Source organism: Brassica napus, unplaced genomic scaffold (assembly GCF_020379485.1).
Source record: "Brassica napus cultivar Da-Ae unplaced genomic scaffold, Da-Ae ScsIHWf_1320;HRSCAF=1886, whole genome shotgun sequence".
Classification (NCBI taxonomy): Eukaryota; Viridiplantae; Streptophyta; class Magnoliopsida; order Brassicales; family Brassicaceae; genus Brassica; species Brassica napus.
Window position 1 is genome coordinate 200,695 of NW_026014737.1, and position 12,821 is coordinate 213,515.

General features: G+C 30.3%; 1 protein-coding gene across 1 annotated transcript; it reads right to left on the reverse strand.

Moving 5' to 3' along the window:
* Positions 1-10,012: 10,012 nt before the first annotated feature.
* On the reverse strand, positions 10,013-12,802 carry LOC125596914 (mRNA cap guanine-N7 methyltransferase 1). The gene is made up of 13 exons (XM_048771916.1): positions 12,602-12,802; positions 12,110-12,249; positions 11,952-12,020; positions 11,809-11,880; positions 11,643-11,744; positions 11,430-11,486; positions 11,173-11,311; positions 10,989-11,053; positions 10,847-10,897; positions 10,698-10,760; positions 10,465-10,588; positions 10,331-10,392; positions 10,013-10,256 (listed from the first exon to the last, which is right to left on the reverse strand). The coding sequence occupies exons 1-13, from the start codon at positions 12,675-12,677 to the stop codon at positions 10,161-10,163; spliced, it is 1,116 nt and encodes a 371-aa protein (XP_048627873.1). The 5' UTR covers positions 12,678-12,802; the 3' UTR covers positions 10,013-10,160.
* Positions 12,803-12,821: the final 19 nt, after the last annotated feature.

The following is a 12,821-nucleotide window of genomic DNA, read 5'->3' on the forward strand; positions in this document are numbered from 1 at the left end:
ATAAAGAAATGTTCGCCTCTCTCCCGTGAAGCCACGTCATCAATTCGTACGTTCGGGGAGTGACACGTGTCCCATTTTATATTTAGGGCCAAAATAAATAAATGCAGTTAAGGGTAATTGAACCCAGCACCTCTAGCACATGTAATTTCTCTTAGAACCACTAGGCTAAAGTCACTTTTTATAAATATGTGGCCGCGAAAATACTTATTATCGTGTCAGCTGGAAGCCCATGCTTCTTCTGCTTGTGGCCAGGGCCGACACTGAACTGACGTCAAGATGAAGATCGTGAAGTTAAAAACTTTGCTCCAAACAGTTTTGCAATGTTTCCAACCTTTATAACTTGATGCATATAATATATATCAAAATACATTTGTTGTACACGCTTTTATTAGTTTTGCTTTTAAAAGAAGGATTTACAGTTATAAATGTTTTGTGCCAGTGAAGTAATGGTTGAAAAATCTCTATACATATGTCATTTTAAAATAACACTCAACTTCTATATATAGTCAATACATATGTACATGTTATATTTTAGACTAATAAATATTTTCTCTTTTAAAAATATAGAAAACAATTTTTTTAGTCTACAAGCAAATGTTGTAAAACAAGTATGCATTATACAAAATAATATATATTTAAAATTCATACACAAAAAAATAAAAATTGTTATATGCCTCTTTCTGACACATGCACACTCCACTATGAATAAGAATTAAAAAAAAACAGTATTGTCATCAAACTTTATCACAAATCCACATTTGTACATCTATAATTATGAGTTAGACAATTAGTTAATTTGATACAATACCAAAGCAAGAATAATCGAAAAACAACTATACCACCGCATACTAATAAGTAAGACATAACAGATAACCAAATTCTTGAATCTTAAAATAAATTTCAACTCGAGCATTTAGTGAATATCAAATTAACTAATATCCCGCCCGTAGGGCGGGCCGACCCTAGTAACTACAAAAATAACGTCAATTTTAACGAGGCTTATGACGTTAACGCCGTCAGCTAAACCCTAAACCCTAAATCCTAAAATCTAAATCTAAACTCAAACTCTACACTGTAAACCCAAACTTTAGACCTGGTGATGCAGAGAACCAGTCAACCAGATTGCGTTAACCAAAAAAGCTTTACTTGAACTGAACTGGAAGTAAGTACAACTTAAGAATGTTTCGTTTTTAGTTGTCATGCGACCTCTTTATTTTTTGATGTTTCTGAGACAGAATAAACTCAAAAAATGTTTGGACAGGTCAAACAATGGAATAGAAGATATGTGTATGGACCAATGTAACTTGGCCAGCAACGGTATGGTTATTCCTCTAAAGCTAAATCTAACAAGCTACATTATCTTTCTTGGTCTCTAAGATTCATAATTATTCTGGATTTAAGCTTTGAAGCCAAAAAAAAAACAATACCAATGAAACTAATGTGACTGGTTTATTTCCAAAACTTATTTTTTGATGTTAACATTTTCTTTTTGCCAGTGCTAACCATACCAGAAGCTCAAGTGGAGTTTGCTATTCTAGCGTACCATCTTTTTTTTCAGAGTGATTTAAATGTCAAAGCAACAGTATGAGCTACACCAACAAAAATAGAAGACTGAAGCTTAAGGAATTAGAGTTGCGATTAAAAGAAAATTAGAAGCCAGCCTCCTATTTGGTACATTCTATTACATTTATGCAAAAAGCTGCACTGGTGTCAATGCAACAGTCGCGCTTCTCTACTATTTGGTACATTCCATTACATTAACGCAGAAAGCTGCACTGGTGTCAGTGCCTCACAGAGATTCCATTACACCCACGACTAGAATAAAACAGCCTGGGCAAGAAATAAAGAAGGCGATCAGAAGTCAGACATTCTCTTTTGGTAAGTTTACTTTGCGGCTGTTGAATGTTGAATCAAGGTATTTATGTGACATATATCTTCTTACTGATTAACAAATGCTCTTTTATTTTCTATCCTAGGCTACCAATTTTTTCCATGGATATAGGGTGTGACCGTCCAAGCAAGGTAATTCATGCCAATTGTATGCGTCTGTGATGTGCATTATCTGGTTATTTATGCGGAGTACAAAGTCTTTATATTCCTTAGCTGCTGTCCTGAGGACTTGAAAAAAAACAAAATATTATGCGACTCCAGCCGGTGCTTTTGAAATCGGGCTTGAACAGCTTGAGTTAATGTGCAAAGTTAAGAACATTGCTTCTCTTCAACTATAAGGAGACAAGCAAGAGAGTGTTAAAACCTTCAACAAAGGCAATTCATATCTCAGTAGAAAGAAGAAGTATGGTCAGAAGAAAAAAGTGATGATGAGCTAAGTAACTGGACCTGATCTTCCTACCAAGTCCTCTAAGGCCTTGGCTGTATCTTTTCTGCCATAAGCATATCAAGAAAAAAAAACAATGTCCGTCTAGCTCCCAGGAGCAAAGGAGGAGTTAGTTTCCAGCAATGTCCCCGTCACAAATGTTGTTTGTCTCCATCAAACATTTATAAATGACAATGTTAATTTTAGCTTTTAAATTTAAAATATTAAAGAAAATAGTTATCTTTTAAAGATAAATTTAAAAAGTGATATCAAACTTGGGGTAAAGTTTTATATTAAAATTCCTAAGAAATCAGAATATGCATTTGTTTCTCCAAAAATTCTAAAAGTGATGTTCATGTATAAATGCCGCTTCTATTTTTTTCCTTCTATGTTTTTAAAATTATTTTTTCAATAGAACTTTTGGTTCATACACTATTATTCTTTGTAATTAATTAGCAAACAATTTATCCATAACTGAATATTAATTTACAGAAGTCTGACACCAAATAAGATATAAGCTTATTTATTATAATGTTATCAAAATTATATTAGACCAAAGTTACAAAAACAACATTTACACATTCTAAAAAAATCAAGTACAAATAAAAAAAATTTCTTCAACTAAAATATTGGTCACTAATATTGTTTAATACGCTTCCAATTAATATTATTATATAAATTAATATTTTCACTATTTAATAATGTACTGTCACACAAATCTTAAATGGTTTCAGTTCTAAAACAGTCAACAATAATTGATATTAAAAATTTACATAAAACAATATTAATAAATTTAAGTGCATTATTGAACAAATATTTTTTGTTCTGATGTGTTTTACTTATATGAAATTTTGTTCCCTAAAATGTTTCAAATCTTATATACAAGTAAAGTTTGCAAAACATTTCAGGAAAAAAGTAACTCAAACTACATTTCAGGTTACTCCTTTTCATTTCATATACTGTAACTGAAACTTATTTGACATTAAAATAGCTATGTGCAACAGCATATAAAATCTTAAAAGTCATATATATCAAAAAATTACCATAAAAGTCAAAATAGTAAGTTGTAAATATTTTTTAAACACTATTTTCATTACAATCAATGAAGATATAAAGACCAGCGATTACCATAATTCTGACAAGAACAGTCCGTCGAACCAAACCAAAAGTCCATGGAAACAACATCTCACATATGGGAGACAAAGATCAACATAGAGATAACACAATCTTTAACTTTACCAATCAAAATTAAAATAAACAAGGATCAAATCATAAGAAACCAAGAACAAAACAATGTACGTTGACTACAATAGAGCTCCTTTGAACAAAGACAAGGCGAGGACTCCAGACTAGGACCTCTGGCTTGCATCTCCTGCTATATAGAATAGCACATGCAATATAAAGACCAAAGTTTCATACACCAGGAAACAGAACAATTAAGTTCATTAGTCGTCAACCTGAATGGCAGAGACAGAGAAGAGAACTCGAAACACTATGTAAAGCTTGATAGAAGAAGAGATTTTGATAAAATCTTAAGGGTAATGAAAAGGAGCGAAACAACTCACAATCGAGTTCAAACTTGCTCGAAAGATCGAGAAGGTCGAAGATCGAAACCAATAGTGACCCAAAGAAAGCTCAGAGACGACATGCAACACAAACAAAACAACACATGGTTTCAAAGATAAAATCAGATCTGGAGGGTAAGAAAACCCAACCCGCTTTAACTAGCTATATCAAGCAAAGAAGATCGATTCACATTGCATTGAGATCATCAATAAACTAATTAATCTCCTGAAAAGACAAAATCAAAACATGATTAAGTTACCCAAAAAGAAGAACATGAAGAAAACCAGATGATCTCAGTTGACAAAATATGATAAAAAACTAAAATCAAAGATCCAACTTCGGCTCTAAGGGAGTAACCGGAATCAGAGAAGAAGCGTAACAATAGATAATGAAAGAGAGAATGAAAAGTTTTTTTTTATGAAAGAAAAAGATTAAATTTTTCTCACGGCAATAGTAAATTGTAAATGATCAAATAAACACAATTATTCTAAAATTAAGATAATAATTTATATATGATAAAATATGATATAAATTTAAAAGTATATATCCGCGCGTAGTGCGGAAAAACGATTGTAATAAATATATAGACGAGAAAAGTAGCCACAAGATTATACTTTCTTAAGTCTTTCGTATATGTTATCAACTTTTGTTGTTGTTTACCTGTTTTGTCATTTAGTTCGTCGCCATAATCAATTCTTTCATCACTTACTACGGAAAAAAATCAATATCCAAGACCTTTTTTTTCCGTCGTATGCATGTACGAGGGAATAGTTCATTTATTCTGATGCATATATGTTATATGTACATTTAAAAGTATATACAATACTAATATTATTTTGTAGTCATGTGTCATCATTAGAATAATTCTTAAAATTCTTAGAGAAATAGATTGGTCCATCTAAATATAAAATAAATTTTTTATTAAACTAACCATAAATACATTATTAATATGCTTCATTATTTCTTTAAATAAAATAACAGAATTTTCTAATGTAGCTAAAGTATATATGACAATTAATGATTTTGAATAATAAAGGTTTGATAAAAATAAGGGTGTCTTATATTATATTTGTTTAATTTTAAACTATTTAAATAAATTAAAAACCCATAGTAACCATATTCTAAAAAATTAAAAAATTTCTTTGTATGTTATATTTTGAATTTTTAAAAGCGGTTATAAATTACTAAAATTGTTAAAAATTTCACATTCAAATTTTGTGATCCATGGTTTAAATTTTTTGTTATGACTTGATACAAATAAATAAAAAAATCATATAAGTTGAAAGTCTCATTTAATAAGTATTAAAAGTAAAAGATATATATATATATATATATATCATTTTAAATTAAATTATATGACCATATACAAATATATAAATATCTTAATTTTGAAATTTACTGTGAACAATTTGTTTTTGATAAAAAAATTAAAAAATATTGAAAACTTAATTTTTAAAAATATTATAAATCACTTAAACTATTAATCTCACGGTGAAAAATTTTTATCAGTAATTTAAATATTTTGCTATAACACATACAAATGATAAAAAAAAATATGAGCAAAAATTAACATTTAATAAATATTAAAATATTCTATATATATGTTACTATTATTTAAATTTAATTATATACCATATCAAATAGAAAAAAAAAATTTGGATTAATCAAATTTATTTATATGTTCTCACTAATTTAATTATATAAGTAATAGTTACCGTTATTTTAATTATTCAATATATATTTTTTATTTTTATAATATGTTAAAAACATATAATGTATAAAAAAATTATATATATAATGTTCATTCTGTGCAAGGCGCGGATCTTAACCTAGTACTAATATTATTTACATACTATATACTACTAATAAGTGAGTTTCAAAAAAAAAAAAATACTACTAATAAGTAATATAAGCCGCCCAGAAGCACTAAGACGCAACACGCAAGCAGAATAAGAAGAGTTGAAGGAATTAAAAACAGCTAAGACTTCAACTTGGGCAGATCGAATGGATGTGTTGTCCGTCTTAATATGTCTTCTAAAAGTCATAACGTGACAAAACCCCTTTTCTAATATAATATTAATATCTTAATTCTTTCAACTACCTTATGATATTGAATATATTAGTTAATTAATCATAATCTCGCGCACTTAATTCGTCGATTGCTTCATTATTATTTTTATTTATTTTTCTTCTTTCAATCATATCTCCGCCGTACTTGCTTATTCTAGTAGCAAATCTTACCCTTCACAAATGTTATGATTAATTGATTATTACATTATTTTATATTTTAAACCTATGTAATATTAAATATTATGTAAAAGCTACATTAAGGTCAGTTAGTGGTAGAGTTAATATCCATATTGATGACTTCTACCTTCGGATAATTCAAGTTTTGATTTGTTGGTAGATATGTTAAAAAATGTGTGTTTCTCTTGGAATTTTCATGATTAATAGTCTTTGGTTTAAAGGAAAACGTAACAGTCTAAGACTAATATAATCTATTCCTATTACTACAAGAAAACAAACCCCAACCTCGTCATTCCTTAATTTATTATGTAAGTCTAACCTGACCCTAATTATAATTTAACATTTTTACCAAAAAACCCTAATTCATAGTTCATACTATGTGACTGTCCTCGGCTTAGCCATTGTTTAAAAGTTTTCTGATTTCACTTTTGTTTTTAAAAATTTCAAGAATGTTAAAACGTTATATAGTTAAAAATCTAATAGATCATAACTGCGATATTGTCCTAGTGATTATAAAAACTAATTTGATAATAGGATTTTTAGTTAAGCGTACCTCTGAACAGAAGTATGAACTTACATATCAGTTTCGGAAAAAAAAAGTTGAACTTACATACTTATATTCGTTTAAGTAACATCTTAATTAGTTATTTAAATATATCCTGAAAATAATTACTTAAGTGGAAAGATTAATAATCGAGTTGATAATTTATCAATAAACCTAATGTATTCATCGTCACCAACTTTCCCACCCGTCCTAGCCCCACAGAGATGTAGACCAAATCATAATCCTTCTTTCTAGAGGTCATTAACGATTTCTGTTTTTAAATTAGTATAATAGGGGTTGACATATATACAAAAACATGTTCACCCCTCCTAAATAACATCTTATCTGATTGTGACTCTCTCTGATAATACGGATGAAATCAAAATACCAGTTCAGATGTTTTATTGTGTGTGTAATATACGAGGTATATGCTGTCCATGATGTATTTTTATGGGAATTTCATTTGACATAACATTCATATATTTAACTTTTTATTTTTTAATTTATCGTTTAAAAAAAAATATCGTAAAATGTTATTTTTCGTAAATAAAATAAAAGAGAAGTTTTAAGTTAAACGAGACTGTCAGATTATTTTTTGTAACAAATTAAAGTGGTTGTATCCCTTGATTACTCGTGTAAAGCTAAAGCAGTTATCGATACATTAGAAAAAAAAATATTTGATAATTTGGTGGTTTTGATTGGTGACCACCATTAGATGAATGAAAAAAATAAACAGAATGAAAAATAAATTTTTATTTGAGAAACTGAAAAAAAAAATTTGTTTATTTTGTTCATCATTAGTATTTTCGAAGAATTTTTTTTATATATTTATTCTTCCATAAAAAAATTAGAGAAAAAGTGGGATCCACATATTAATAATTTGACCAAAAGTTTGATCTAATTAATATAAATTTTGAGGAACAAAAATTTGCCATAATTTTTTTTATATCAACATAATCACCAATTGAAGCAGTATTTTAGTTGCAGTGACTAGTATATTAGTGAGGGAGAAATTCTTAGGTTCACCCTTAACGAGGTTGAGTTACTTCTCAGAAATTTCGGGTAAAAATACGTAAATGGATATTTGTGGAAAAAATGAAAACTTTAAGTGGTCTTTAAAAAACATTAAAGTATGACAGGAACTTACAAGTCAACAAAGAAATAAATATGTAATATCATATCCTTAAGAATAGGAGTTGACATATTAATTTACTTATTTTTTCCCCTAGTGCTTTCAAATTTGTTTTTTAAAGAATTCATCTTATCAATAAAACAACAATATAAGATTGACAACAAAACCAAAAAAAACAAAACCAAAAAAAAAAACCGAAAAGGTTGACAACAAAACATCATAGAAGTGATATGGACAACCATTCGGGACACATCTCTCCGAACATTCTCCCGATCTCTATTGTTTGGGCAGGCTCATTCTCATTCAAATCACTATTTCTTAAAAGGTAGGTACCAATCTTGAATTAATCTTTCAAAACCATATTTTCCAAATTAGATTAGTTTTTATCTAATATTTTAAATATCTAACATATAGTATACAATAATTTGGTGCATATACATGTGTATCAATATCAATTACTTTTTTCAAAAGCCGCTGCTAAGTTTCAATATTATAGAGCTAGACTAGTATAGTTTTTTTTGTAACACATTCTTCATTAATAACTTAAACTGTCGATTTGTAGCTGTATATATAACGTCTAGTGAAATTTATATGATTGCAGTTTTAACTAAGAGAAAATATCATTTGCGACGATAAACCAACTTCTAACATATAGACTAAAACGTATAGCACTAGACTATTCGTTGATGATACAACATTCATATTTTCAATTTCAATCGTCATCAATATGTGAAAAATTTGTAAGAGCACTGCATAAGATCATATTAGGTTGTCGTGATCGGATGATAGCAATACCTCATTTTTGCATCATAAAATATAATGAATTAAGCAAAATATTTTATCAACAAAATAATATATTTTATTGACAAACAAACAAAAACATTTCTTTACTCCAAAAGGGAAAAAAGGATTGATGATAACAATACGAAGAGAGCAAATAATGGAGACACTTTTTGTTCTGCTTTTCTCGATCTGCCATGATGATTGATTATATTCTTGAGACTAAACTTACTTATTATACTTAATTGAATAATCTTAAAGAGAAAGTAACGTTTGTTTAATTCTTGGACTTTGTGCATTTGATTATCACATAATGATTAACCTATAAGATTATAAAAAGTATATATAGTTTGCCTACGTTTAGAGAGAGGTTTAGCTTTTTGTACCAAAGGAATTTGTATCTTTGTTATTAGACTTAGAATGCTTGCAACATGATAAATAATGTTGTTAATGAGACTGATACAAGACAAATAATGTTGTCGGTACAAATGTTTAAAACATATATTCCCTCTGTTTCAATATAGACAATGTTTTAGTAGAATTTTATTTCAATTTACATCAAATTTTGAGATTTTAAGGTTAACTTTAACTTTATTAGAATCTATTCAACTAATTAGATTTTATTATCTTTTTGTAATTGGTTAATTAATTTTAAAATTATATCTTTATCATATTTTTTAGAGAAATGTATTTTTTCTTAATCTTTGTGCACTACTACAAAACATCAAATATTATGAAACAGATGGAGTATTAGTTTATGCATATGAAAAAGATTAATTGTTCAGTTGAATCGTTTTTACAAAATATTTTTTTCAATATTGATATAAATAAACGTATCATAATAAAGCTAGTTTTCAGTAAGTATTTTTGTATAATCCTTCAAACCGACAGAAGTTTTTTTTTTTTTTTTGTATATGAGAAACAACCATTTTTTCATATTAGTTGAAGTATAAGAATTATTCAAAGGGATCACAATTAAAAATTTACATACACAAAAGTTTTTTGTATTAATTTAATTAAATGCATTATAATATAAGTATTATTTTAGGTAGAGATGGGTATTTATTTTAGGTAATTTCTCCAAACCGACTAAAGACAATTGTATTTATTTTTCTTAAGAAACCTGCAAACAAACAAAAATATACAAAATCCTTATGTAAAACGTGGTTATAAACTTGGAAATTGCCGACAAAGAATTGGAAGTCTTTGTCTGAGTCAGAGGGTCTTCAAGATGTTTGAAAAGAACAGGATCAATCAGACAGTTCGAATCTTGAATCGGTTTTCTCAATAAAAATAAAATGCCGTGGACCCTGTCAGACAAAGTAGTCTGCAAATTCATCATAATACAAAACATGAATAGTGTTATGATGAAGAAGCATCTTGACAGGTATATTCTGTTAAAGCCCTACACAACTTGAAAACTTGCAAGTGTTCAAAGACTTGGCTTATTACTAAACATCTTCTCATCTTTCGCTGTGAAGGGATAAATATTGTTTGAAGTAGATAGAACAATCTCTCAAATGCAAATGGCCAAGTAACATAAGTGAGTGTGTGTAAAGTTACAACTCTGTTACACTTCAGTTGTCGATATACAAAACATCGTCTTTCGACAAGTTCATTTTCCCATTCTTCCTCCTCCCTCCTCTCCTTTGAGCTCCATCAGATTCTCCTCTCTGTTAAAAACATATCTGAATCATAAGAAAAACGAAGTGAAAACATAATGATGGTGAAAGAAAAGAAGACAAACCTTCCTCAAGACAAAAGAGAGGTATAGATATGCAGCTTCCCATTCATCAGCTGATAATGTGCCTGAAAAAGAACAAGTGAGTTTATGTTTCAATAGAATCAAAACGAGTCATATGAAGTCGAACAAAGACTTACTCTGATCTTGGTTACCATCACCCAAAGCACCAAGCCTTCTCATGAGCTCTACAAACTCTGGTTTCTTCATATACTCATGGACAAACTCGTGTGAGTTCTTCACAAACACCAACTCTAAATCATACTGTTCACAAGTTCATGGGACAATGTCAAGCTTATACATACACATTCGAAAAAAATAAACAGTTTCTAAGCTAAGCCTATGAAACATGGAGAGGAGGAAAATGATATACCTCTTCGGCTAAAGACTTGAAGACGTTAAAGGGCACAATCCATTCAGGACAATCAACAGCATCCTACCATACAAAATTTGCATGATACCTCTAAATGTGTAACCGTGGTAGACTACTAAGTGAATAAGATAGAAGAAAAATTTAAGTACCTCAAGATGAAATACGTATTCAATACCAAAAGGGCTGCTGGATTTGAACTTCTGAAGGAGGATACAGCAAGAGTCATCATCAGAATAGGAAATGAGAAAGCTATTAAAAGTTTTGGTACTGAAGTAACAAAACAAGTATGACCTTCTGGGAATGCTCTTCACCAAAACGAATCCAGTATACACTATTACCAATCTCCAAACCTTCAGCTGCGTATTCAGACAACAACAAATAACCAAATTTAGTTTTGCCAAAACCAAGAATCAAGTGCTAATAAGATAAAAGATCAAATTGTAAAGCAAGGAGACAGAAAAAAAACATTAAGAACCTTCTCGGAGTTTTTTAATGATAACATTGGCATCTGGCATTGTTCCTATAAAGACGCCTCCAGGACGAAGTAGAGCTGAGACATTAGCCAAAGCTCGCCGTGCACGTGCCTCAGTAGTCCATGAGTAATGCATAGCAAACTACAATTAGTACCCAATGGCTTGCCAAATTTAGAATCTTTAACCACACCATGAACCTCATTTCACCTAATACTTAATCTTGAGGAAACAAAAAGAATTGAAACACAGAAAAAAGAACCTGGCAACTGCAAATATCAAAAGGGGCATCCTCTTCAAGAATCTTGTCTAGTTCTACCTGAAATCATTGATATGCAATTCCACTATTAAGATTGAGAAGCATTGAGTTGTGTGTTTTACATCTGCATCTGATATAGTATCATGCCAAGAACTTGTGTACTGAACAAGATTCCAAAATTTCCAAAACTATTCTAGGAGCTTTTCACATTTATACCTCAAAACAGTCCCCACATAATAAACGGGAGGGAAAGCTGAACTTCTTACGACGTTGGTGATGGTCTGCGTCACCATTATAACGCGTCCGACAATCTTCAATCTGTCACATAAAAACATTACATAATATATATATCAAGAAATAAAGATATCCAGCGGTCACTTACCGACCCTTCAGCTATATCAATTCCAACATAGTAACCAATCCTTGCCTTGTCCCACTTGATCAAATCACCACCCTGGTAGACCCTAAAAGCAATCAGTCTTAAGAAACATAACCACTGACATGAACACAACAAGAGACAATAACCTTCCCGCAGGCAAGGTCTAGAACAGCATCATCAGGACGAGCATATAGCTGGATCAACACACTTTTAATCTGTTTTGTTTGCGAAGAAGAAGAACGAAATCAATATCTTTAAACACAAGAAGCCTCCTGGATGAAAGAAGATGCTGTGATTAACCAACCCAATTGTTGAGTTTCTTAAGATGAATGATGGGACTAGCTTCTCTCTCTTCCAAAGTCTGGTTTGTTCTTCGACTGTAATGATCAGCAACCTTCCGTGCAAAGTTCTTTGTGGTATCATCATCCAGAAACTGAGAATCACCTGCTCTCAAACCAAAACGAATCTGACACTAAGCTTTACAAGTATTGCTTTAAGCAAACTCAACAAACAAAAGTAATCTCTCACATAGCAATAAAATCACAAGAATTGAAACAAGACAGCAAAACACAGTCCTCAAACAAAGTCATCTCTTACACAGTCACACTCAATAAGCAGTAAAATCACAAGAATTGAAACAAGACAGCAAACACACAATCCACTATATAAAGGACACAACTTTTTGTTTCCCAGGGAGCAAAGAAGATAGCTTTCAGGGCAAAGGAATGAAATTAAGATAAAGAAACTGTAAAACCCAAATCGAATCAACAGAAGAAGAAGGGGGGGGGACGATTACCTTCAGGGTTTGATTTGAATCTGGAAGAAGGAGGAGGAGTGGAGCTTGAAGGAGATTGGGAGTATCCTCTTTTCATAATAAAGAGAATCTCTGTTTGTGCAAAGGAGGAGAATAGGGTTTATAATTTTAGAGAATCTCTGTTTGTTTGTTTCACGCCGCTCTTCTTTCTGATTTCTGAATCTACTGCCGAACCAAAAAGAAAGGAGTTTCTGGTCGAGTG

Coding starts and splice junctions, on each gene's coding strand:
- LOC125596914 (XM_048771916.1), bottom strand. CDS start 12,677: ATGAAAAGAGGATACTCCCAATCTCCTTCAAGCTCCACTCCTCCTCCT. Junction 11,881..11,951: donor TAGACCTTGCCTGCGGGAAG/GTTATTGTCTCT, acceptor AGGGTCTACCAG/GGTGGTGATTTGATCAAGTG. Junction 11,745..11,808: donor TTGATATAGCTGAAGGGTCG/GTAAGTGACCGC, acceptor TTTATGTGACAG/ATTGAAGATTGTCGGACGCG.